Source organism: Musa acuminata, chromosome BXJ1-3 (genome assembly GCF_036884655.1).
Source record: "Musa acuminata AAA Group cultivar baxijiao chromosome BXJ1-3, Cavendish_Baxijiao_AAA, whole genome shotgun sequence".
Classification (NCBI taxonomy): Eukaryota; Viridiplantae; Streptophyta; class Magnoliopsida; order Zingiberales; family Musaceae; genus Musa; species Musa acuminata.
In genome coordinates this window covers 10509047-10535896 of record NC_088329.1, presented here as the reverse complement: position 1 = coordinate 10535896, position 26850 = coordinate 10509047, and the positions used below count along the sequence as shown (strand labels likewise).

Sequence of the window (26850 nt, the reverse complement as noted above, 5' to 3'; positions counted from 1 at the left end):
CCATTCCAACGGAGACGTCTCCGGACAATTATATCGGAGTAGCCACACGCGTAAGAGGTCGTATATAAGAATCTATGCGGACGGAAGCACGGCAATGACGAATTCCATATCAGCCCTTCGATCGATCCGATAACGAGAAGATCCAGCCGTCCGATTCTGGATGTTAACTTGAGACGACATAAAACGTCACTTGTGACGTCGGCACTGATGGACGGGGGTGGGTGGGATATAGTTGTCTACGTGTCAGATTAGAGTGACTAGTTATTGTTTAGGAAAAGTGCCATATATGATGGCAGCATTTTTGGCATCTCCTAAAAATGACATGGAAATAGAATGTATTTATTAATACTTAGGAATTCCATTTAACTGTGGTAACGAATTGTTTTTCCACTTATGATATTAAAAATCAATAGGTTCGAATAGTAAGTATCAACAAATTGATATATGAATAAAATCATTTCAAATCAAGATCAACTCCAATGATTTTGTGGGATGGGGTCCACCATTCCTTTTTGTTATAATACTAAAAATAATCAGAAACTGGTGAAAGCAACCAACATATAGAAAGGAAAATTATCTCCTCTAAGATCTGGAATAAGCTAAATCATCCATTGTGCAGTTAAACCATTGTATTCTGAGAGAAGACAAAGAGAAACAGATAGATTAGGTATCAGGCAAAGATGGATACTTCCAGGTTTGCTATTTAAGAACCATAGTCAGTCTTATGAGGAGAGACCATACGTAATACAATCTTTAAGATGACAAAATCCATTCCTACCAATACAATGACCAAGCGAAAGGTACAAGGATAACGGGCAAAAGACTAAATTGCAACTATATAAAATTCTGCTGCATTGTAGCAAATTCAACTGTGACGACACGCCACCAGGATGAAGTCTATCTATAAACCCACTTATTGCTAGATGGACCGTGTAAAAGGTCAAACCGAGCTAAAACAGCAAAGTAGAATAAAAGAAACTGACAACGCTTCCGCATGCGCTCCACATATGGAGGCAGGCGGAGGTTGGGCAATTGGAGGAAATGACATTTCTGACGGTGTAACATAGAAGAAATTTGTAACACCGTCAAGTACAATTTCCCATCCTTCGGGTTGTAGCGTTCTGCTACTTGGCATTACGTTAACATCGAGTGCCGACTTGGCAAGACAGGACCCCAGCATCAGAAGTCAGTGTGTCAACCAAGAAAGAGGGCTTGGCCCCAAAGCTGGAGGCCCGTGCGTAGCTGGCTGAAACCCCTGCACCGGAAGGGGTGAAAAAAGCACCATTCAGAAGCAGGTCACCCTCCGACCTCCAATTCCAGTTCTTCCACGTGCTTTGATCTGTGTCCACTCTTTTTGTTACCTATTCAATCGAAGCATAGGGATTATTAGAAGTCGCGATGGAAGGAAAATTCTTATAAATGGTGCACAAAAGAGGGAGGATGGACGGAGCTGTTGTAGGTTGCTTCTTGTACCTCCTTTGCAAATGGATTGGTCGGCGCAAGGTATCGGTTGCCTTGACTGTTGATCGTTGGATTCGCGCTCCCGCCAATGGCGTACATCTCCCAGTGCGTGTAGTCATTGTTTACCACGTGGAAGTAGCCATGCCTGCACCTGAAATCTCAAGCAACATAGTCATTGTGGAGATTATTTATTACTTTCAACTTCTCGGACAATATGTTAATTTGTTCCGTTTTCCTAAGCGGATCAAAAGAGTTGAACAATATATATTCCATCGTTGTGGATTTCCGAAAGTTACCTGGGCATTCTCTGAATCAGGCTTTCACCAAAATGATTAAATGCGATCGTTACTTGCATGATGCTGTCCCTTGCATAAGAATCAGTGTGTCCCAAAAGCATGACCTGCATCAATTCGGCCAATAATGCTCACACAAGACAAATTTTCAGAATTTAGATAAATCATCAATGTCAATCATGCAAATCTTTTTTGTTCTCCCGTGCTAAATGCCAATTGCAGTTAAGAAAATAGAAATCAATTCTTTGGCGAATGCTCCTTGGTGCCTGTCATAATAGGCAATCTCAATCATCAAAGAAAGAGCACTGAAATAAGGTGGCTAGATGTACAGTAGTCATATTTAGAAAGTAACATTTGGTAGCAACATATTTTCTTTGTTTTTAACATGTCTTGCACTGGACAAATAGAACGCATGATATATGAAATAGCACTTCCTGTCGAATTCGTCCCCTATTCAACACTCTTTTGGTGCTACAGAATAAAATCGAATAACCGACGTTCGACTGGAGCAATGCAAGAAAGGGATACCTCATTGTGGTGGGTGAAGTAATTGTTGGAGACCGTAATGGCAGTGGAGCCCATGACGGCATCGACAAGTCCATCGGCGCAGTTGGACAGAGAGCAGTGGTCCACCCAAATGTGGCTGGAGCCGAAAATGGAAACGGCATCCCCATCAGCCATGGTTCTCCATCCATAGTGAGAAGGAGAGCTGCGGACCATGGCATTCCCGGTGGGCTTGCAGTCGTGGATGTGGAGGCCATGGATGATGACGTTGGTGATGTACTGGATGGTGATGCAGGCGCCATTGGCAATGTGGACGCTGACACCGCGTCCATCGATCGTCTTAAAGCTGTTCATAATGAGTTCCTCCTTGAGCGTGATCTCCATGTCGTGTTTAAAGGTGATCCAGAGGGGCACGTCCTGGATGACGGCGTATCTAAGTGTTCCCGGGCGAGGATTCACGGGATCATCGTCCCCGGAGTCTGTCACAACGTACAACTCCCCGTCGCGGCCACCTATCGCGTTGCGTCCAAAGCCAATGCCGCAGTCAGCGAGCTTTTTTCTGTTGACATGCCAATCAGGGTCGCACCGCCAGCAGTCGTCGATCGGGTTGCCTGAACCGCACGACAGATAACCAAGAGATCTGCGAGCCGTGCTGTTGATTATGGTCCTGACGAAAGAAGTTTGTCATACCGAATCGTTAGCATTTCCTCATGAAAAGAGTGGACTCTCCGTCCGTTGCTAAGGCTATGTAGCAAAGATGCTCGGTGAATTGGCAGAACAAAACACCATAAGTAAATCCATAGGCCATCAATTTTGAGGAATTTATGGACCAGTCACCTACAGGGATGGGAAAGGATAGCATCTCAGATGCAAGTTTCACTGGTCCACTAGACCTGTGGAGCAAACCGTTCATGTGAGGAATTAATGCGGGTGTAGGAAGTACAACGTCAAGGAGAAGCATGTCTTTAATGCAGCGAAAGATAAGAGACTTGTTGTACTAATTAGATGAAAGAAGGTGATGGCGACCACTCCAAGGGAGAAAGGTATTCTTCTATCATCGAAACAATCGAAGTCTCCGCAGGTAGAGCGAGCGCAAAGAGTGCATGGCGCACGTGATCCCATTCGGTACCAAAGAAACGAAGGTAAAATTGAAATGAAGAACCGAAAACAGTGCATCTAGTCTGTCTGTGATCATTAAAATGCAATTGAACATGTCGAAGGCGTCAATGGAATCCTATCATGAACAAGAAAAGATGCAACTGCAGGTGACTTATTCTGGCCGTGGGACTCCAGGAAATGATGGGAGGACACTCAACGTTGATGCTGCAGTTATTATAATTAAATAGCAGGAAGACGAGATTTTGACATGCAAAAAGAACAACAGGAAAACAGCAAACAACAAAAGTTTATATCCAACAAAGCTGCATTCATTTAGAATTCCTCAACTTTCTATTCGAGAGAATTGACAACGTAGGATATAGAAATCAGGATGACTTACATCAGGACCGTCGAAGCAACCTCCTCGGGGTCGTCGACTGCGGCTTCTGCTGCCCGGGTTACAGCCCTAGGAGTAGGAGAAGCGTGAAGCATCATTCTTGGTCAATAGTCATTGCTTGCAATTTTCATATATTAAAGCGACTAAGAAACAGTGAGAAAAATGGACTAGTCGATTTTATTTTGACCAAATCACGTCACGTCTCCCAAGTCGAGATGTTACAATTTTTCGGGAATGACGCACAGATCCCGGCGGTCGGTTGCCTTCTGACCTGACCATAGAATACCTCGGAAGGGAAATCTACGGTGCCAAAGCGGGAAACGCCATGGTTCAGCCATGGAGAATAAGGGAATCGATTGATTACCAAGAAACGACATTCTGGCCCCATCACAGCATCACTCACCCCATCCTTCGATGGGTATTGACCGGAGTCTTCTGCATTGGTGGTGTAAAAGGACGAAGAAAGGGCTTGAGATTTGATTTGGTTGGTTTTTTGTTCCTACCCTTTTCCAAGAAAGCAATGGCAGTGGAGGAGAGCAACGAGCAAAGCGAAGCGTAAGGAAATAAAGCGTGATCGGAAAGCTAAGAGATGTCGATCTCAGCGAAGTCCGATGAACGGCCCAGATTCTCGTAGGAACCGGGAAAACTCGAACATGGAGTTTGGAACTCACCTCTCTTCCAAGGAAGCATCGGCGCTGGTCGCGTTCGCGGAGGCCTCTCTCAAGCTCCTCCGCGATGCTCCGCCATTCCTGCAAGAAGCCCGAGAAGTACAACAACCTGTGAGAACCTTCTTCTTAACTAGTTCTGCCCAACGCCACTTGCTCGGCAAAACCTCAGCTCTCGCTCTGCTCCAGAACAGAATCAAAGCCATCTCAAACCCCCCAAATTCCCATTTCCATAGAAATGGCAGAAGCCCGCATAACGTTTCACAAGAAACGACTGGAACTCCTGCATCTTTATTTCAAATGAAACGGAAAGAAGGAAAGAGATGTCAAAGGGACAAACGATAGAAATGTACCTCGAGCCAGAGGACCTCTCGCTTCCAATCCACCCCCGACCTCCGTTCAAAACCAGCAGGAAGCCCAGAAGAAGAAGAAGCAGAGGAGGAATCCATCTTAAACCCGCCGTCATTGCCGCCCTCGTCTCACCTCTCACGTTTCCCAGAGCAAAAAGATGTGATCGAAGGAGAGAACAGAAAAGCTGATGGAGAATGCAGTTGCAAGGAAACACCGCAAAGGTAGTGGCATTATATAGAAGCCAATTCGCTGTCACCGTAACCCGGCCTAACCATGGTTAACCCACCGTTAACGGAGACGGCATCGGGCCCCGACGAACACCACTCCTCGCCTCCTCAACTAACAACAACACCAGCTTTAACAGAAGCTTCGCTCCTCCATCCGTAGCGGGGGGCGCCCGTCCACGTCGGACGTCGTACCGGGTTTCGCCCACGAGCGTTATCGTGGCGGACGTCGACGTCGACGCCGCTCCACGCACTTGACAATTTGGATGGCGACCATCGGATGCGTTTTAGACGGCTGATAAACAATCAGTTTTTGGAAATAGACATGGCTGACACGCAAGGGAGTATACGATGGAGTGTGCCGTCCATTCGTTTGATAAAATGCCGTGCCCTCGGTGCTTAGAGAATTCAAACACACTTGAGGTTGTTCTTAATCCAGATGATGGAAATCCAACTTTACATCAGATTTGACATCTTGAAGTCTTCCGCTAAACGAGAGGCTTCGAGTAAAAGTGATAAAGTGAAAGAAGTGGGCATGCTTGATGGCCTTTGTTAATGTCAACCGGTGACGGTCAAAGCTTCCATCCAAATGCCATGGAACCCAACTTTCCAGGCAGCAACTTCAACCCCCGGTCTCTGTGCAAATGGTTATCTCGCTCGGAACAAGTACCGTACCATGTTTGTCATCCATCATCTGCTGCTTTAACTGTTACCACTGCGTCCAAGCATCTTCGGAAGCGTGACGTACGCCGGAGTACCTCAGACAAAGGAAGGTTCATGTTCGTCCTTGTTCCTTCCGTTCACCCGTCGGCACATCTGATCCGATGAGATCAATCCGATGGACCGGTCAACACTCATCCCATGTGCCCTGTCTCTCTCTCTCTCTCTCTCGTACACGAGTCGGACTCGGAACAAACGCACTTGACGACCATAGCATCTTCGTCATCCGTTTCCATTTCAGCCTGAGCTGTATCTGAACATGTCCATCGTACACCAGTCGGCAAAATTGAATACCTTTGACCGCCCGATTGATTGAGGGATGCTCTCAAATCAAAGTGGTTGATTCTTGAAGAAGGTCAAGATCGTTGAACACCGAGGGTGGGTGAGTGTCGCCTCATAATTTTCTATATCTGACGCTTTTCAGCCTCGATTTCTTGTTATATCAGATTTGATATCCCGGCTGTGATGAGTATCTATGTGCATCGATCTTCTGATAGAAGGAGCATATGGGTTGTCTTCTCACCGAAACAAGGCAAGAAATATCGCATGGGGCACATCAGATTTATTCCGAGTCGAATTGATCGTGCCACATTGAAAGGTGGTGGAGAAGTGGAATTTGATGATCTTGCCATCCATCTCACGTAAAGGGAGGAGATGGAGTCATGATTGCGTGCAGGAAAGTCCAGCCGCCTCGCAAGAGCACACAGATATGCGACCTCCATTTTTGGCAGGTGCGAATGGTGATACGAAAGTTTAATTGCCTTCTGAGTGCTACAATTATTGTTGTTATTACTCTGATTATTATTATTATTATTATTATTATTATTATTATTATTATTATTATTATTATTTAGGGTCGAATCGACTACAGCTTTTTACTGGATACTTCCGAATTCCAATAGAATCCATGCAAGACTGCTGTGTCGTAAGAAAACTCTCCTTCCTCACTGCCATGCGTTATCGTGTCCGAGAACTCGTGGAATTCCAGGTGTTATCTTCGGCGTTCGGGTCATGGAAGAGTTATTGCAGTACACTCCTCTCTCTAGTCTTCTTCGTTAGATAGGGAATTGAGACGAGAGTCACTGGTTAAGGTTTAATTAGATTTTTTGGACCTTCCCGTGATGCGTCATTTTGATACGTTAAGGTGAACCACACCATCTTCTAACATCGTCACGCATGTCGATTCGTGACGAGAGATATTAACCGGAGGAGAGGATAATAGATTTCCCCCAATCTTGTCCTCTATGATATGACTTTTAAAATAGATATTATTATATATTCATCTTTTATCGATGTCGAAAATAATTAAACATAATAGATTTCGAATCGCTTAAATTAATTTAAGAGTTGATAAAGTTTATTATTTGAATAAATTAAAAATATATTTGAGAGGGCTTTTTATAGTTATGACTATATGATTATTATGCTCGTAGTTATACATTGGTGTCGAGAACAATTTTATATATTCCCTATCCTAAGTATGATTATATTGTCTCGAATTTGAGAACATGTCGTATAAACGATATGATCGATAATGCTTGAGAGATGATGTCATGCCATTTACACTTAACGAAAACACTGTGAATGAGGCATTGAGATGTCGATCATCGCCATGAGATATTGATCACGTGATGTATAGACGTTAGTCATCTTAGTGCCACAACATTGATCATTTTGCACTGTAGTATCTTGTCACCGATGAAGTGTCGATCACATAGGGTATAGGTATTGATTACTTAGCATCAAAGTGTTGACTATTTATTATATAGGTGTTGACCACCCTATTATCGAAGTATCGATCACCTCACGTCTCTATGTCAATCATGTAATGCAATCACATGATTATTTCTTTTTAAGATTAAAACTCTGAAATATATTTATATTTTTAATACCTATTTGGAGAAAGAGGTTTGAATAAATGTGTCATTGTGAAATGAGTATTTGATAAATAATAGATGAAAATTATATTTTTAATATGCATTCACATAAATATTATTTGATAAAATTATATTTCAAAAATTTATTAAATATTTTATAATAAAATTAATCCTTATAATATTTTTATATTTATTTTAAAACTGTACTTTTATTTAAATTAATAAGTAAAAAATAAAAATAAATAAATGAATGTATCTAATCTCATAAAAATTTCATAGGCCCAAGTACATAATAAATAAATAAAATTTTACCTTTATAAAAAAAAATATAAATTATATTGATTTCTCATGAAATTATATTGAATTTTAAAATTTTTAGATAAAGTCACAGAATATTTTTAAATTATCTAAAATTGTATTAATTTTTTATAAGATATTAATATTATCCTGAGGTAATATTAGTATTTAAATATTTTTAATATAATATTCAGATCACCTGTAATTTAAAAAAATATTAAATATGCATATTTTAAATATACATTGAGGATTATATTGGACAATGTACATTTAAATATGCTTCAAATGCACCATCAATCAAGTCTCTCTCTCTCTCTCTCTCTCTCAAAACAAGTCATCTAACCCGAAGGGACAATGGACACATGAATTGGGGAATGACACAACAGGATTCAAAACAATCATGTCAAATCTTCGTGCCATCATATCTGCATTGCACATCCCACCGATGTATATAATAATATAAAATAAATAAATTACATAACTGATAAGATATTGTTAATATTCTGATCACCCATATATATTTATATATATAATTATTTTGAGATAAAAATATTAAAATTTTAAGATGTGAACTGTAAAGAAAATTCTTGATCTAATTCCTCGTGCTCAAATTAATAATTTAAAATAAATATGTATAGACGTGAGTGATGAAAAATAATTTTTTTTATAATTACTTTAAAAATAAGTTTTTATATCGATTATAGGAGGACAATAGAGAAACAATATATTTTACGGGAATAATCCTTAATCATCTCTAATACATTATCTTTTTAGTTTTGTCCATATAAGCGACAAGAGAGAAGGTAACTTATAACTATCTATTTTGAACTTATGTGCGTATTGACAAATCAAAGAAGCATGTCTTATCACGTGGAGGCCCGATAACATATGATAATCGATTGATGATATTTATCTATCACATATCAATATAAAATGATATAGTTTCCATAACATATAACTATACAATATGCAAAGTATCGCCAAGCGCATTTGGGCTCGTTGAAATGGGCTAAGATTATCCCGGCCCGTTAACAGGCAAACCGATTCACAATTCACGTTTCCTTCTTGTTCCCAGCTTCGCCCTCTCTCTAGAAAACCCAAATACTTGCGAAGGGGAAGAGACAGATCGCTGGGAGATGGCTCGCCGTAGAAACGAAAGCGACGACGATGACGACGATTTCCTCTACCGATACCCCGTCCCCTCCTCCTCATCCGCCTCGGCCGCCAACTCCCGCTCCCGCGGCGGCAGCGGCGCCTCCTCCAAGGGCGGATCCGGCGGCCTCGCCCCCTCAAAATCGACGGTCTATGTCTCCAACATCGATTACACCCTCACCAACTCCGACCTCCACACGATCTTCTCCACCTTCGGCAAGGTCGCCCGCGTCACCGTCCTCAAGGACCACGCCACCCGCCGCAGCCGCGGCGTCGCTTTCGTGCTCTTCGTCTCCCGCCACGACGCTGCGGCGGCCGCTCGGTCCATGAACGGGAAGGTCCTCAACGGCCGCACGCTCTCGGCCTCCATCGCTGCTGACAACGGCCGTGCCGCCGAGTTCATTCGCCGGAGGGTCTACAAGGACAAGAGCCGGTGCTACGAATGCGGCGAGGAGGGCCACCTCTCCTACGAGTGTCCGAGGAACCAGCTGGGGCCCAGGGAGCGGCCCAATCCGAAGCGGGCGCGGCGGAGGGAACAGGGCGGCGGCGGCGGCGGTGGCGGTGGAGGTCAAGATGGTGGTTCTGACGGTGGCGAAGAGGAAGCTTTCGATAACGATAACTGGGCGTCGGTGGTGGACACGAGGGGGTTCGACGAGAAGGCGAGGGAAAGGGACGAGCGTTTTGGTGATGGGAACGACAAGAAGAAAAAGGAGAAGAAAGTTAGCTATTTCAGCGACGAGAGTGGCGAGGATGAATAGGAAGGTAATGCTGTGAAGCTTTCTCCATTCTCATATCGTTCTATTAGTTTGATATTACTCTATTCTGATCATGAAGAAACACTATTCTATGTCATGCTTCACAATGTGCTTATAGAGTTTCTGAACTATTTATTCATGACATAAACATAGGAATTAACCATCAAACTAACGTAGCTATACTGTAGCATCTCTACTTTTAATTTCTAATTGTTGTATGTCTCACCAGGTCTTTTTGTGTTTTCTTTTAAGACAGATTAAGTTAGAAATTATAAGTCTTTTCTAAGCCAAATTGGATCCAACTTTCAGAAATTGTAACCATCAGCCTATGGATGGATTTAATAGAATGATGAAGAAATAGTCTCTTGTCTAACCATAAGACTGATGCAGCAAAGCAAATCACAACTGGAACTTTTTTTTTTGGGTGACTAATGGGCAGTGGACCTTGAAAATAATTTGTCCTTGATCATCTCTGTAATTTTGCATAAGATCTGGCAATCTAGACTTGATTGGCAAATGCTAGAAGTTTTGGGATCTTAATATTTTGGAACCTAGGTCAAATTTTCCTATGAAGTAGAATTTTAAAAGTGATGGCTCTGAATAAGAATGAAGTGCTTACATTGTAGTTTTCCGCCAGGGATCATTAAGTTTAACTTTGGATGAGAGTCGAGTGAATATTATTCTGGGTAAGTGGATTAAAATATTCTCTAAATTGAGATAGGATTAAATAGAGAGTTGGATACCATCAATCTTTTTCTCTGATAAAGATGGAAAAAATGTATTTGTTTGGAACTCTTGTTCAAAAGGTATTTGTTTAACTTTGTTTAAAAGGTTTCTTCAATTGATGGTGTGATTTCATATAAGGAGCAAAATTTTAGCTAATCATGTGAAGTCAGTGAGTTCATCTTGATGACAGTGTGCTTGTTATGGTCCCTAACTGAAGTCAGTGACTTTTCTTGTACATATTTGACTGTCCATAGACCTGATATCGTTTGTGCTTATTGTGAAAAGGGGTGTACTGTGCTGAAGATTTTATTTGCAATGCATGTGATAAATGAGTTAATATTTTGTGCTTTTTGTGTATCAGTTTCACTTCTCTTTCAAGCTGAAGCTCTATGATTTTACTGGAACTGATAAGGTTAATAATTTTACTAAATGAGTTTGTAGTCTATAGTCAGTGTCAAAGATAATAGAGAGCGGTTGGGATAAACTGTTTGAATGGAAGTCTTGGATACATATATATGGTAGATTGGGCTATTCAGGCTGGAAGATCTTGATTTTGGCTGAACAAAGGTTTATATAACAAAATTCAGAAAATAATTTTAGGACAGCTATGAACATAATGCGCATTAATGAGGATATATAACCTAAACTCTATAACTTGTTCAATGGCACCTAGTCACAACTGTTAAAAAGAACGTTTGTAGCCCAGTTATTTGGGATCATTGTCATCTTGGCTGATACTGTGCATTTGATCAGCCAGGTCCATTTTTTCTGACTATTCCATGCTTATTGTTACCTGGATCCGAAACTGCCCTACTGATCGAACCTTGGCAAGTGTATGTAGTGCAAACTCTCTCGTTAACATCTGTTGAATGATTAACAGTTTCTGTTCTCATTTTAAATGGATTGTATTTCCATTTCTGAGGAAACCAAAATGATGAATATATGTGATTGCAGTTATGCCTTTACTTTTTCTTAGTTCTAATATTTGATTATGACATGAGAGTGCTTGTTTACTTTTCAGGTTCCTGATGAAGAGTTTGAGTATCTTAGGCATCTCATAGAAGAAAAGTGTACTGAATGAACTGATGAATGATAGGGTATATGCATGTCTTATGTGCTATTCCTTCTGTATCGATACACACAATTTTCTTAAGATGTTGCTTACTTTTGGAAGTAGACTTGATCTTTTATTTGGTTGAAATCATTTAAGTCTAAACTTCTAAAGTTCAACTCGATTAACGGTGGACTTGCTCTTCTTCTTATCACATTTTAATCTCATCTGCATATAGTTGAGGTATTTGCATACTTACAACATGGACCTACATCTATGTGGTGTGCCTATTTCAGTCAAATGTCGCCTTGCGAGGTATTTGCATAGGGCTGCAGCTGAACCTTGTGGGTCAAGGGCTCTGTGCAGCGTGGCCACAGCCAATGCTCCGCGCAGCTGCACCAAGCGTGCCTCGGCAATTCAGCATGCCCGCGGCTGCACCAAGCCTGCCTTGGCAATTCAGCATGTCCGCGGCTGCACCGAGCCTGCCACGTGGCTGTACTACTACAGCACTTTCGCCTGCATTCTGTGGCTGCCTATTTCAGTCAAATGTTGCCTTGCCAGGTATTTGTTGGTTCCTCTGGAGGTGTAGTTATTCTCAGCACTTATCATCTCATCACTGCACCTGCTTCCATTTTTGTTGATCCATTTATTTTGTTTCATATGCTCCAGATACTGTGTTCTTGGATCAATAATTCTATCTATCTTTCAACATGCAGTTTAGCTGCCATTACTGTTAAATTGTCAATCTATATATGTTAAGTGTATCTAGTCAAGTTTTTATATTAGAAGTAACATTAAAATGTAAGGCTTGATTAAATTCCGGCAAAATATGAAAGAAAAAATCGGCATGTTTGGCTCTTTAGTAAAATGTGTGTTTCTGATTTAACAGTTCTTTGTTAGTTCTCCACCACGTCTTATTAAAATTCTTGATATAACTATTATGAAAAAGATAATTGTGCAAATAAATTTTGTCTCAACTCATACCCACTCATTTATCTTTTTTTTTCTTCTCTTTCTGCTAATTCATTTTATTAACATATTTTCAACAACAAATGTCTTAAACTTGTTACCACCTTTTCTTTGTTGCAGCTGTATGTGCTTGCAAATAGTTCTCTATCTCTTCTGAGTAGTTCCAGCTTTTATGAAACTTGCTATGAATGGAAGTTTGATAAATATGTCATTTGCCTATCAAAGTGGAAATACAAGTGATATTCCATGGTGTTTATAACATATACTAATTGAGAATGATATTATGAGAATACTTAAGATGTCGAGGAGCTTTTTCTCTGCTAGATTGAAAACAACACTTTAAGAGTTTTTTCTCAATGTCATAAAAATAGCATAGAGAAAATGTCGATGATGTCCTAGTAAGCTCCACGTGATTTGATCTCATGTGTGCAAATTGGACGAGGTGTCCTTGAGGTGTTTTCAATGTGGCATTTGCACATAGACCAAGGTTGGAGGGAAGTTTCTAGACATGTTCCCTCCAAAATAAAGATGATAAAAGAGTAAAGTTTGATCTCTGTATTATGCCAAAAATAACTTTTTATGCCTATTAAGAGAGGAGAGGAATATTCTATGGCATATTTTTATATGAGACATCTTAAAATCACCTCCCATTTGACCTCTTGTCTACATAGGCATAAGAGGAAGGTAGCTTGCAACTATTGTTGTAGACTACGTTCACATGAGTAGATAAAGAGGGAGCAAGCTTCATCCTCAAGGCTGATGTGGCTATCATGATTATAGTCACATGTCGGATAAACATGAGCTCCAATATTTCCTCTATCATTTGTTCACTTTGTCTCCCTCCGCCAACCCCCCCAAGGCGTGCTTCGGGAGCTCCTTTTGGGAGGGTCTTGCAGCGAGGTGTTAGATTCATTCGACATGTGGATCTTATATTCCTTCGATTGCTTCTCCAAGGGAGTTGGGGGGCATCCAACCTACACACCTCAAGCAAGCCTCTACCGAGTTGCCTTACTTTCTAGGTGCACCTTCAACCCCAAGACGTTCACCCCCGTAGGGATGCGTCGGGTGCCCTTGGGATGCTCATCCCAAGGGGGGTGTATTAGGCAATCTTATATACTTGCCCCTATAGGTGAACTTGAGGGTTCACTGGGAAGTCTCGACCTTCGTCTCTTAAGGTGGGTGGGCGGAGTTCCTATGATGTAGGTACCTCGACCCGATCATTGGCCTTATGTTCCGATGTTCATATTCCTTTATCTGTCCTCGAATGCACTAGAGTTTGGGCTTCGGTTTCCTCTCCAACCATGGATAGTATCATGTCTTTAATGGTGGAGAATTTTTCTATCGTAGATGGCACCCAACTCATGACGTTATTTTGTGGTATGCATCAGGTATTACTGTCATGCCACCATCATCTTGACCTGTAAGGTCTTCACTGCATGTGTTTGGCTGTGCAAGAGATAGAGTGGCTATTGTCTTACCACTCGAGAGAGCTTCCAGGTGAGTGGTGTCCTGACCAACAATAAGGGTTGGACTGGCTGATCAACATGAGTCTCAACCTAGCTCCTTAGGGTGTGATCTGAATCCCTCATTCCCGAGATATTTTCTTTCGAGGTGTGATTTGTTAGACCGGTGACTTGTTTTTTTACTATGCTCTTTGTAGGGATGGATCTTCAAGTGATGAAGAGACAAGGAGCTGCCTCCTCTTCGGGTATGGTTGTCGCCTCCTCGTCTCTTCCCTTGCTTGCTCGCGAGCCTATGCTTGAGGTATCGATTTTGACCTAGTTCGATTGACCTTCCGTTGTCAGCCAGCCAAGGAAGAAGAAAGCCATGCAAAAGGTTTCTTGTCCCCGATCGATCGAGGAACATGAAATCGAGCATATTCCTAAAAAGGATCCTTCGACATCTAAGGCACCTAGGACATCCAGGCCCCCCTCCCCTCGAGGAGGCGGGGGGGAGATGTAAAGATTAATGTATGACTTGTGTCAGGGCAAGTTATTGCCTTTTGTAGCATTAAAGATTGCTGACCTACAAAACCCGACCTTTGGTGAGCAGCTCCAAGAGGTGGGATGACCTACAAGACGATGATGTTATATGGAGCGATAGGGAGGCCGTAGAATAGTACTGTTGAGGCTCCTTATGCGTTGGTATGGCCAAGTAGATTTACGTCTCTCCATTAGAAAGGGAGGGTGGGGTGGGGTGGGAGAGGCAAGTAGATTTACTTAGGACATCTCGGTCCTGCTCTGGGAGGAGGGGGGAATAGGCAAAGATCAACGTATGACTTATGTCAGGGCAAGTTATTGCCCTTCGTAGCATTGAAGATTGCTGACCTGCTAGACTCGCGATGATGTTATATGGAGCGATGGAGAGGCCATAGAACGGTATTGTTGAGGCTCCTTATGCGCTAGGATATCTAAGTAGATTTACGACTCTCTATCAGAAGTGATGATTGATGTCGCTTATTGTAACAAAGTGCTAGTAAGTAAAGTCATAGATTGGTTATTTGATTTCTTGAGATTGCTTCTCAATTAATGCCTCCACCTTGGCTTATAGCATCACCATTATGTCACGGCCCTGATCGACTGTGTATGTGATGTTGAATCCGTCATTAATTAGCCTTCGTGATTGATAGCCTTCGTGTAGATGTAGAGTTGAGAAGGGGGAGGGGTGTTCCAACCCTCATCGCTAGAATTGAAGCTCAAGTGACCGAGTTGGAGAAGTTGGAAGAGGCCCAATAGTGCCTTGCTAGTTAGGTCAACCAACTAAAGACTGTTTGGGCCAATAATCGTCAAATGAGAAATGAACTCCATGAGGACCTACAACACCGAGCTCCGTGATCAAATCTCTACAAACGAGTAGATTATAAACCTAACTGAGCAACTGGTTGTTGCAAACGAACAGATCCAGAGCCTGAACGAGCAGGTGGTCGCCTTGAACAATGAGGTGGAAGCTTTGAGGGAGGATGAGAGGGGCATGGTGCTGAGGTATTAAGAGGAATTCATCATTGACTACAAGGTCTCAATCAGGTCCAGGAAGGGCTTGGAGAGATCGGGGGTCTCCTTTTATCAGTACGGATACCACATTGCCTTGGCTCGTTTTAATGTAAGGTATCTTGGGATGGAGCTTGAGGAGGATCCCTTTGTTGATTACCTTGAGGATAGAAATATTCTGATGGCCCCCTTAAGTCCCCTTGAATGATGATTCTGGCTTACCTTCTTGCCTGAATGCTTGAGTCCTTAGTCCTATTGTATTTGTCTTGTTTAAATCATCAGGTCTATCTACCCAATCTGGTCTTTCGAGTCTTTACTTCGTAGAGTCGTCGGGCTTGTCCACTTGACTAACTTTCTATCTTGGTAGGTCGGGATCTCATTTTGGATATAAAGACAGTGTCAGGATGGTGTAGTCTTTGTTTGAAGCAATGAAACTTTTTTTCTTCGACTTGCTATATCTCCCACTTTGATATAATAATAAATTTTTTTCTTTTTTTAAATAATTATTGCATGAGGCATGGTAGGCCGAAGCCTAATACTCAAACATAGCAATCCAAACTAACCCTAAGGCATGCCTTAGGGGTAGAATTTCTTTAAATTTATAATATGTCATGTTTGAGGTAGCACCGTGCCTTTGTTGTCCCGAGGACATGGGTTTCGTATCAGACGACCTTAATGACTCGATAGGACCCTTCTTAATTGGTGCTAACTTACCTTGGGATCCAGTCAGATTACTGACTTCAACTTTCCGAAGTATTAGATCCCAAAGTCTGATTCCTCGAGGATAAATACCTTGATTATAGAGTTTGGCTACCACTTTTTTGTACCTCAGCATCCTTAGATGTGTCTTGACCTTGACCTCATCGATCAAGTTAAGACCAATCCGAAGTCCCTCTTCAGAGATTTTTTCATCAAGTTTTCAATTCGAGGTACTGGGAAGACAATCTCGGGTGGCAGGACAAGACAACCTTGATGCGAAAGGCTAGATTGAATGGCCTCTCGGGTCGAGGTGAGGGCTCTTGATGCTTTTAAACAAATCGCTTGAGTTCTTAAATATGCTCTTTTAAATCATGATAGTCTTTAGTGTTATGATCATAATTTTAATAAAATTGATAGTACTTGGATCTGTCTCTCCTTATTAGAGGGGGTTTTCATCGGGTAGGAGTCTCTCAAGAGCTCCCTCTTTTTGGTTTAGAGGAAAACTTTAGCTCTAATCATGTTGAGGAGTGTCAACTCTGATCTTGGATGAGGTGGTTCAAGCTAATCATTTCTCCTTTATTAAGGTGATCTCAGGGTTGGGGTCAGGGTTGGTTGTGGATGCTCTTGCTTTGGCTTATTGCATGACTTCTCATGCTTCTCGGAGACCATTGCATCAATGACAGTGTATTCACTAGCTCTTTGAAGTGCTTCGTGTATAGTCGCCAGTGATCTTTCTATTAAATGTCCAAAAAACATAAGAGGACCTATACCCCATCATAAAAGTTTGTATGAGGAGCGATGGATGAGCATCAGCTATGTCTTGGATCTCATTTGTGAATCAGGCGACGAAGTTCGAGAGTGTCTCTTCCTCCCCTTGTTGGAGGCCCAAGAGGGTTGTCGTCGAGCGCTAAGGGCGTACATTTCCGAGGAAGTATTGTTTGAACTCTCTTGCTAGCTGATCGAAAGAGCTGACTGAAAGCAGCTTTAGGTGGGCATACCCTTCCTGCGTCAGACCCCTTAGAGTGGTTGGGAAGGTACAACAAATCAAAGCATCAAGATACTATATACATATATTTGAGCATGAAAAGTTGTAATATATTCCATTGGGTCAACGCTACCATTGAACGCTTCTAAGATTGGGAGTCGATAGCTCATTGGAATTGGCTCCTCTTGAATCTTTTGGACAAATGGTGATCAGGCGGGGTCAACCTTTCATTTCGACAGTTGAATGTCTTATCACATCTTCGCCAAACGTTAGTCCATTTATCACAATTGGGCCTGAAGAGAGTCCTCCATTGAATCTACTGATTGAGCCTCAAACTCAACTACTACGGATTAAGGTAGTGCGACCCATTGAATTCTACGATCAAGGATCAAAGTGCCACCTCAACCAGGGGCTTAATAGGCTTCGAGCACTCCTAGGGGGTTAACACTTCGGATCGGGGAGCCTTGACGGGTGTTGAGGAACCAAGGACTACGTCTGGGCTAGTTGAGGTAAGAGCGGGGCAACGACCTGTATCATTCCTATTAACGTATAAACTTGTTGGGTGAGGTTTAAGAAGACATCAATGGGGATGAGCAGGTGGTTCGGGGTCATCCCTAGAGGCAAGAGACCTGGGTCATTAAATAGATGCCAGTACCTCATCAATGTTTGCATCAAGGTGGAAGTACCGAGGTGCAAAAATGATGAGTACTGCCCCCTTGAGTGAAATTACTATGGGTCGGGGGTAGAGCTTCTTCACTTGAGCGTTCGTATAGAGGGTCGATGGGTGAACATTCCAATGACATGAGCCCTCCTAACGCTAAAAAAATAGAAAAAAATATTGGTGATGTCCTAGTTAGTTCGACATGGTTCGGCCTCGTGTGTGCAGGTTGGATGAGGTGTTCCCGAGGTGGCCACTCCATCTCTCTCTATGACATCTGCATAAAGACCAAGGTCGGGGAGGCTTTCTTACTTGATCCCTCTTATGGTTAAGTTAACCAAGCTCAACGCCGAAATTAGTAAAAAGATGGTAAAAGAGTAAAGTCTGACCTTTGTGCCAAAATAACGTTTTATGCTTGTTAAGAGAGGAGGGGAATATTTTATGGCATATTCTTATATGAGACAATATAAAATCATCTCCTTTGGCCTCTCCTTCACACAAGTGCAAGAGGGAGGTGATAAGTCAATATTTGGTTATCATTATTATGACCTATAGACTCATGATGAATTTTTTACTTTAGGGGTGCTCGCATGATTTCGCTCTTTGGAGGCTTGTGAGCCCCAAAAAGCACCTTTATAGACTTGAGCGAAAGTATCGAGGTGCAAAAATGACGAGTACTGTCCTCTTGAGTGAAAGTACTATGGGTCGGGGGTAGAGTTTCTTCACTCGAGCGTTCATTGAGAGGGTCGATGGGTGAACATTCCAATGACATGAGCTCTCCTTCTAACACTATAAAAGTTAGAAAAAATATCGATGATGTCCCAGTTAGTTTGACATGATTCGACCTCGTGTGTGCAGGTTAGATGAGGTGTTCCCGAGGTGGCCACTCTATCTCTCCCTATGACATCTGCATAAAGACCAAGGTCAAGGGGAGGCTTTCTTACTCGATCTCTCTTATGGTTAAGTTAACCAAGCTCAATGACGAAATTAGTAAAAAGATGGTAAAAGAGTAAAGTCTGACCTATGTGCCAAAATAACGTTTTATGCTTGTTAAGAGAGGAGGAGAATATTTTGTGGCATATTCTTATATGGGACAATATAAAACCATCTCCTTAGCCTCTCGTTCACACAAGTACAAGAGGGAGGTGATAAGTAAATATTTGGTTGTCATTAGTATGACCTATAGACTCATGAGGAATTATTTACTTTAGGGTGCTCACATGATTTTGTCCTTTCGAGACTCGTGAGCCCCAAAAAGTACCTTTATAGATAAACGTGATGTTAAATACTTATAAACCCTTAGTTCCCCTACTCCTTAACCAACATGAGACTAAATGTCCTTATCAATACTCTCCCCCGGAGATAAGGGCACATGACTCTCCTTATTGCGCTATTATGATAAGTCAATATTTGATTGTCATTGGTGCAACCTCATGGACTCGCAAGAAATTGTTTACCTTGAGTGTGCTTGCACGATTTTGCCCTTTCGAGGCTCATGAGCCTCAAAAGGCACATTTAAGGTAAGGATAGCCCTAGGGCTTATAAGTCTTTGGTTCTCTTATTCATCAACCAATGTGAGACTAAATATCCTTATCAGGGCTCCCCCCTAGGAGAGTCAAGGGCTCATGATCGTCCTTTTAGTGTCATTCTGATAAGTTAACATTTAGTCGTTATTGGTGCGCTCCCATAGGCTCACGAGAAATTGTTCACTTTTGGCGTGCTCGTATGGTTTTGCCCTTTCGGGGCTTGTGAGTGTAGATTGGATGAGGTGTTCTCGAGGTGGCCACTCCATCTCTCTCTATGACATCTGCATAAAGACCAAGGTTGAGGGGAGGCTTTCTTACTTGATCCCTCTTATGGTTAAGTTAATCAAGCTCAAGGACAAAATTAGTAAAAAGATGGTAAAAGAGTAAAGTCTGACCTTTGTGCCAAAATAACGTTTTATGCTTGTTAAGAGAGGAGGGAAATATTTAATAGCATATTCTTATATGGGACAATATAAAACCATCTCCTTTGGCCTCTTGTTCACACAAGTGCAAGAAGGAGGTGATAAGTCAATATTTGGTTGTCATTAGTATGACCCATAGACTCATAAGGAATCATCTACTTTAGGGGTGCTCGCACGATTTTGCCCTTTTAAGGCTTGTGAGCCACAAAAAGCACCTTTGTAGATAAAAGTGATGCTATAGACTTATAAGCCATTAGTTCCCTTACTCCTTAACCAACGTAGGACTCTTCTTATAACATTATTATGATAAGTTAACATTTGATCGTCTGTCACGGCCTTAGCTGGAATTGCCTAAGGTGTGAGGCACCCTTGTGGCCAAGACGCGAACTTAGCTTGCGTTGCCTAAGTCGCGCTTCGCCCTTGCGATATTGCTCCGCAAAGATCAACCCACTTGTAACCTCTCGCAGGTCCTGAAGGACCTGTAAAAGAGAAAGTTGATTAGTTCGAAAGAACGAGCAACGGACAAGTCCTGAAGTCTCACGAAAAGGGGAAGCTTTACAAGCAATTCAGCGAGCACCTTGCGTGCACAAGAGAAAAGAGGGAGAGGGGGGAAAACAAGGGCTTTAGAAGGTTGAATGAACAGCTGCAAGCCCACAAACAGCTGCTCACCGAGTCCCGGGCGCGACAACAAGTTCCCGTTAAGGCAACGTGCGAACTTGCAAAAGAGTGTTCAACGCCCGGTACTATACCGAAGCCCCATCCAGCCCTGTGCCACCCGGGGGGTTCAAAGGGGCTGAGATAGCTGACATTTTGGTGAGCGGAGGCAGATTCCAGAAATCAGCCCGCGACACGCGAAAACAGAGCTGTTTTGGGGCTGTTTTGCGTGGTTTGGTGAGCGATCGCTTTGTAACGCCGCAGCTGGTTCGAACTTACATTTTTACAAGCAAAATGACCCAAAACCAAGAGAAAACATGCTATCAAGCAACTGTACATGTAGGTGTGAGCGACGAACGGTTCATTGAACGAAGTTGTTGCGAGTACGTGACGACCGTTCGTGACATTCTCCCCCACTTAAACTGTCGACGCCCTCGTCGACGCTTGTTGGTAGTTGTTGATGATTTCTTCTTCATGTCGCAGGGCGTCTTCAGGCTCCCAACTGGCTTCAGTTCGGGGAAGTTTTCGCCACTTCACCAAGTACTCTGTCTGCTAAGCTCCGTTGGGTAGCTTTATCTTACGGTCCGCCAGAATGGTTTCAACTCGCTTCTCGTAGGAGGCTGTGATGGGAGGTAGCCGAGTTGGAACACTTCGGGAAGCATCTTGCGGATCCGAGTGGTAGGCTTTTAGGTTGCTAGCGTGAAGGACGTTGTGAATTTTGAATCATGCCGGCAGTTGTAACTTATAAGAGACGTTGCCTACCCTGCTGATAATTGGGAAGGGCCCTTCATACTTACGCACCAATCCTTTGTGGACTTTGTTCCTAAAGAATTGGAGTGATGTTGGTTGGAGCTTTACCAACACCAAATCGCCAACTTTGAACTCTTGCGGTCGCCTTCCCAAGTCTGCCCACTTCTTCATCCTTTTTGTCGCCTTCTCCAAGTAAGCCCGCGCAATATCTGCATTTCGATGCCACTCCTTTGCGAAATGGTAGGCTGATGGACTACTCCCAGTATACCCAATGGCCATGGTATGCGGAGTCGATGGTTGTTGTCCAGTTATGATCTCGAAGGGGCTCTTGTTGGATGTAGAGCTCTGCTGCAAGTTGTAGGAGAATTGGGCAATGTCCAACAGCTTCACCAAATCTCGTTGGTTGGCACTCATGGCGTGCCGCCCGCAGACAAGGGCAGCGCCCCGCCCCCCGCCGCACAGGTCGCCGCCAGCAGGGTGGCGGCGGCGACAGCAGAAATTATGAAAATATCCCTATGAATTCAGAAATTCCCTATATGTCCTTGATTTCATAAAATACTAATTAATTAAAAGGTTTAGTTGATTATTATTTTTTATCATTATCTAGTAGTCCTACATGATGATGATTATTTATACATGTGATGTATGATGTGCGGACGGATGATCATGGACCGTGTGATGTGTGTACTTGTGATTATTATTATTGAGGTCCGCGAGCCTCCATTATATTTCTCGTTTATTGTCGGGCCTGCGTGCCTATGATTAAGTTGTAATCACATGAGGAGGCGCAGCGGGAGCGTGGATGCGATAGCGGGACCCACGAGACGGATGATTGCGATGCATCAAGATGTCGACGGAACCGACGATGACGAGATGGACGATCATAGGGCATGGAGATGCACCGTTGCACACATAGATCTTGATGTGAGTGATTAGGCCTACTGGCTCGGGCCTAATCACATTAGGTTGTGGTCCATGATCATCTGGTGTGATTGCTTATACACATACTAGATATGTATATATATTTGCATGCGATGTAGATATATATTAAATATGTATATGTGTGACATGTCATATTAGGAGACCAAATCATAGAAACATCACTCTTGATAATATTAAGTCGGTAAACGTGAGGCAATTAGATTGACCCACGTGGCCTTCCATCGTTATAAGTAGGAACCGATTTTCGGTGTAGGTTGAGTTGGTCGAGTCCCTCGAGACTCACCTATATTGCGATTCGCTATCTTGCTTATGACATTGAGATGTCACCGGTGACCTGAGGGCATGGTATGCTTGGTCGAGTCCCTCGAGGGTATATCATCAAATCAGACTCATCTTGTAACGAAGGTGTTGACTTAACCGAGCATCATAGTTGGTCGAGTCCCTCGAGGCCATGGTGATTCGGAGGCCGAACAGGACAGGAATCACAAGGAGTTGTGATCGACAAGAGTTGCCTACCTTTTAGGCTTAGTGTGATTGGTCGAGTCCCTCGAGGTTACACTAAGACGCTGATTGGATCCTGATCCCCACTAGAAGTCTGTCGGAGACTTTCGTTTCATGTGCTGAGGGTGTCGTGTGACTCGTTAGTAAAATAGTGGGAGCATATTAAGATAGAAGTCCATATCTTGATAGTTTATTTCTTGCAAAATCTGCATGTTATTCATTTCTGCTGTATCTTTATTTTCAGAAAATGTCGCTTTCAAATCCCTTATGTGGAATACTTGATGTCAACCGCCTCACTGGTCTAAATTATACGGATTGACTTCGTAACTTGAGAATTATTCTCACGGCGGAGAAAATCGTGTACGTCCTTGATATAGTGATGCCTGCGCCCGAAGAAGGGGCAAGCGAGGATGAGATCACTCACTACGTGAAGTACATTGATGACTCTACTCTTGCTCAGTGCTATATGTTGGGCTCTATGACTCCTGAGTTACAGAGACAACATGAAAAGATGGATGCCAGATCCATTCTCCTACATGTCCGCAAATTGTTTGAGGAACAGGGAAGGACTCAGCGATATGAGATATCCAAGAGCCTCTTCTGCGCTAAGATGATTGAGGGGACACCAGTTCAGAACCATGTCCTAAAGATGATTGAGTGGATAGAGAAACTCACAGGTCTAGGAATGGTCCAAGAGGATAACTTGTGTGTGGACATTGTGCTTCAGTCCCTACCAGATTCCTTTTCACAGTTCATAATGAATTTTAATATGAACAAGCTTGAGGTGACTCTCCATAGCTCCTCAATATGTTGAGGGAGGCAAAGAGTACTATTAAGAAAGAGAAGTCAGTTTTCTATAATGGTGAGACCAGAAAGAAAAGGAAAACAGAAAGGTCCCCCAAGAAGGGAAAGGGCAAGGGCAGACCATGCAAAGCAAATATTGCTAAGAAAGACCCAACAAAGGACAAAGGCCAATGTTTTCACTATAGCAAAGATGAACACTGGAAGAGAAACTGTAAAGAGTACCTTACAGAGAGGGCGAAATAGAAGCTTGGAGAAGCTTCAGGTACATTCATGATCAATCTCTAATTGTAAGATTTTTGTGATAGTGCATTGGTATTTGATACCAGTATTGCTTATCACATCTATAATTTATTGTAAATTCTAGCAAAGCCGAGGAGAGATTGGTGAGAGGAATATTGCATAAAGGTTTGTTTATGCTAGACACGACTCCACATATCATGAATGTAAATGTGTTCAAGAGGAAACGTGATGAGATGAACAGTGCATACCTGTGGCATTATAGGCTAGGTCACATCCATGAAAGAAGGATTCAAAAGTTGCTAAATGATGGATATCTAGATCCGTTCGACTATGTGTCATATGCAACTTGCGAGCCTTGCCTTCATGGAAAACTGACCAACTCTCCATTTAGTGGAATTGGAGAGAGAACCACTGAGCTGTTGGAACTCATACATAGTGATGTATGTGGACCCATGTCAACTCATGCCATTGGTGGTTACTCCTACTTCATTACCTTTGCTGATGATTTCTCAAGGTATGGATATGTGTACTTAATGAAGTACAAGTCCGAGGTTTTTGAGAAATTCAAAGAGTATAAGAATGAGGTGGAGAACTAGACTGGAAAGAGTATCAAAACTCTTCGATCAGATCGAGGAGGTGAGTACTTAAGTACAGAGTTTACTCAGTTCCTCAAGGACCATGAGATATTATCCCAATGGACACCTCCTTGTACACCTCAGCTCAATGGTGTCTCTGGAAGGAGGAATCGTACGCTATTAGATATGGTACGGTCCATGATGAGTTTTGCTGACCTACCCATCTTATTCTAGGGATATGCCCCAGAGACCGTAGCTTACCTTCTGAATAGAGTTCCAACTAAGTCGGTAGTGTCTACATCATATGAGATATGAAAAGGGAAGAAGCATAACCTTAAGGTTGTTAAGATTTGGGGCTGCCCTGCCCACGTTAAAAGACACAACCCCGATAAGTTAGAATCAAAGACAGAGCGATGCAAATTTGTGGGATACCCCAAGGAAACTTATGGGTATTATTTCTATCATCTCGAGGACCAAAAGATCTTTGCAGCTAAGAGAGCAGTGTTCCTTGAGAAAGAACATATTCTTGGCGGAGATAGTGGGAGAATGATAGAGTTGAGCAAGGTTGGAGAACCAAGCTCAAGCACCACTCTACAGCGCGAGTCTGTTCAGGTACCTAATACACAAGTTTCAACTTTACGTAGGTCTGATAGAGTATCTAATCCTCCTAAGAGATATGTGGGACATATTAGAGGAGAGGATGTTGAGGATATTGATCCTCAGACATACGAGGAGGCTATTATGAGTATAGAATCCGGGAAGTGGTAAGAAGCCATGAATTCTGATATGGATTCTATGTACTCCAATAAGGTTTGGAACCTAATTGATGCACCCGAAGTTATTGTACCCATCGGTTGCAAGTGAATCTTTAAGAAAAAGATCGGAGTAGATGGAAAGGTAGAGACCTATAAAGCAAGGCTAGTGGCTAAGGGGTATCGTCAAAGGCAAGATGTTAACTACGATGAAACCTTCTCACCCGTAGCAATGCTAAAATCCATCAGAATTCTATTGGCTATTGCAACACACTATGATATGAGATCTGGCAGATGGATGTGAAAATCACATTCTCAATTGGAACCTCGAGGAGGAGGTGTATATGATACAACCTGAGGGATTCGTGTCCAAGAACTGCCCAGATAAGGTATGTAGGTTGCTTAGATTCATTTATGGACTAAAGTAAGCTTCCCGAAGTTGGAACATAAGATTTGATGAGGCAATCAAATCTTATGACTTCGATAAGAACGAAGACGAGCCTTGTGTGTACAGGAAGGTAAGTGGGAGTGCTATCACCTTTTTGGTGTTGTATGTGGATGACATCCTCATCATTAGGAATGACGTAGGAATGCTATTCACAGTAAAGGCTTGGTTATCTAGACATTTCTCCATGAAGGACTTAGGGGAAGCATCCTATACGTTGGGGATTAGAATATATAGAGATAGATCCAAGAGGATGCTTGGCTTGTCCCAGTCCAGGTACATAGAAACTATTGTCAAATGGTTTGGCATGGAAAATTCCAAGAGAGGTCTCATACCGATAAGACATGGGATATCGTTTTCTACGAGTAAGTCTCCAAAGACTCCAAAAGAAAGGGCGAACATAGATATGATATCTTATGCCTCAGCAATAGGGTCTATCATGTATGCCATGCTATGTACTAGGCCTGATATAGCGCATGCTCTGAGTGTCACGAGCAGGTATTAGGCGGATCCAGGCTTGGAGCACTGGAAAGCAGTAAAGTGTATCCTTAAGTACTTGAGAAGGACTAAGGATCTTTTACTAGTATATGGAGGTAGTAGCCTTAAGGTTAAAGGCTACACAGACTCAATTTTTCAGTCTGATGTCGATGATAGCAAGTCGAATTCAGGGTATATGTACACCTTAAATGGAGGAGCAGTGTGCTGGAAGAGTTCCAAGCAAGATACTACTGCTGACTCGACTACAGAGGCGAAGTATATTGCTGCATCAGATGCAGCAAAGGAGGGAGTCTGGGTGAAGAAGTTCATCACAGATTTGGGAGTCATGTCGGGTAGCGAAGAGCTGATCTCCTTATATTGCGACAACAATGGGGCGATTACTCAAATAAGGGAACCCGGGTCTTATCAGAAGTGTTCTGAGGAGGTTCCAACTTATCAGAGAGATCGTAATCCGAGAAGATGTAGTAGTGGAAAGAGTTCCATCCGAAGATAACAGTGCAGATCCACTGACAAAGCCGTTATCTTAGATTATCTTTGAGTGTTACAGGGGTCTGATGGGGATCAGACACATAGGTGATTGGCTTTAGGTCAAGTGGGAGATTGCTAGTCATAGGTGCCTAGCAAGCCAATCAAGTGAGTGATGGCACGTGTGACTTGATACAGAATCTTTTTGCTTATTATATTTTGGCGTATATCACTTTATAACTATTGCATATGTGCATATATATATTGTGATGTCCTTGGATTTATGCAATGGGAATCGAATCGTGATGAGATCACGATAATGAGATCGATTCACCTTTAAATACATATCCTAAATAATCCCGGTCATAGGTTACTCGAGAGGGACATCGTGATAACCGGACAGACTG

The 26850-nt window shown here is 42.5% G+C and overlaps 3 protein-coding genes across 6 annotated transcripts in view; 2 read left to right on the top strand and 1 right to left on the bottom strand.

Annotated features, from left to right (window-relative positions):
• Positions 1–742: 742 nt before the first annotated feature.
• Positions 743–5018, bottom strand: LOC135622885 (probable pectate lyase 8). 2 transcript variants are annotated; one of them, XM_065125184.1, is made up of 7 exons: positions 4772–5018; positions 4425–4502; positions 3757–3822; positions 2283–2925; positions 1758–1861; positions 1474–1612; positions 743–1361 (listed from the first exon to the last, which is right to left on the bottom strand). In XM_065125184.1, the coding sequence occupies exons 1-7, from the start codon at positions 4882–4884 to the stop codon at positions 1140–1142; spliced, it is 1365 nt and encodes a 454-aa protein (XP_064981256.1). In that variant the 5' UTR covers positions 4885–5018; the 3' UTR covers positions 743–1139. The 2 variants fall into 2 exon arrangements, with proteins under 2 accessions (XP_064981256.1, XP_064981263.1); XM_065125191.1 differs by having other exon boundaries at positions 4425–4598; positions 4772–4984.
• Positions 5019–8884: 3866 nt separating this feature from the next.
• Positions 8885–12439, top strand: LOC103973114 (U11/U12 small nuclear ribonucleoprotein 31 kDa protein). 2 transcript variants are annotated; one of them, XR_010491190.1, is made up of 3 exons: positions 8885–9801; positions 11542–11617; positions 11868–12439. XR_010491190.1 is itself a non-coding variant. In XM_009387593.3 (2 exons), the coding sequence occupies exon 1, from the start codon at positions 9024–9026 to the stop codon at positions 9795–9797; it is 774 nt and encodes a 257-aa protein (XP_009385868.2). In that variant the 5' UTR covers positions 8885–9023; the 3' UTR covers positions 9798–9801; positions 11542–11696. The 2 variants fall into 2 exon arrangements, 1 of the variants encoding a protein (XP_009385868.2); XM_009387593.3 differs by lacking the exon at positions 11868–12439 and having other exon boundaries at positions 11542–11696.
• LOC103973115 (glucomannan 4-beta-mannosyltransferase 1-like) overlaps positions 11995–26850 on the top strand; it is a 30742-nt gene continuing 15886 nt past the window's right edge. For both annotated transcript variants that reach the window (XM_065125156.1, XM_065125164.1), the window contains exon 1: positions 11995–12132. The gene's annotated coding sequence lies outside the window, so the exon portion shown is untranslated. The remainder of the gene's footprint in view (positions 12133–26850) is intronic.

Bases quoted from the DNA above. Each gene is read 5' to 3' on its own strand.
- LOC135622885 (XM_065125191.1), bottom strand. From the start codon at position 4,884: ATGACGGCGGGTTTAAGATGGATTCCTCCTCTGCTTCTTCTTCTTCTG. The intron at 1,613-1,757 runs GTAACTTTCGGA...TTGAGATTTCAG, and splicing joins CTGATTCAGAGAATGCCCAG to GTGCAGGCATGGCTACTTCC. The intron at 1,362-1,473 runs GTACAAGAAGCA...TCGATTGAATAG, and splicing joins CCAATCCATTTGCAAAGGAG to GTAACAAAAAGAGTGGACAC.
- LOC103973114 (XM_009387593.3), top strand. From the start codon at position 9,024: ATGGCTCGCCGTAGAAACGAAAGCGACGACGATGACGACGATTTCCTC.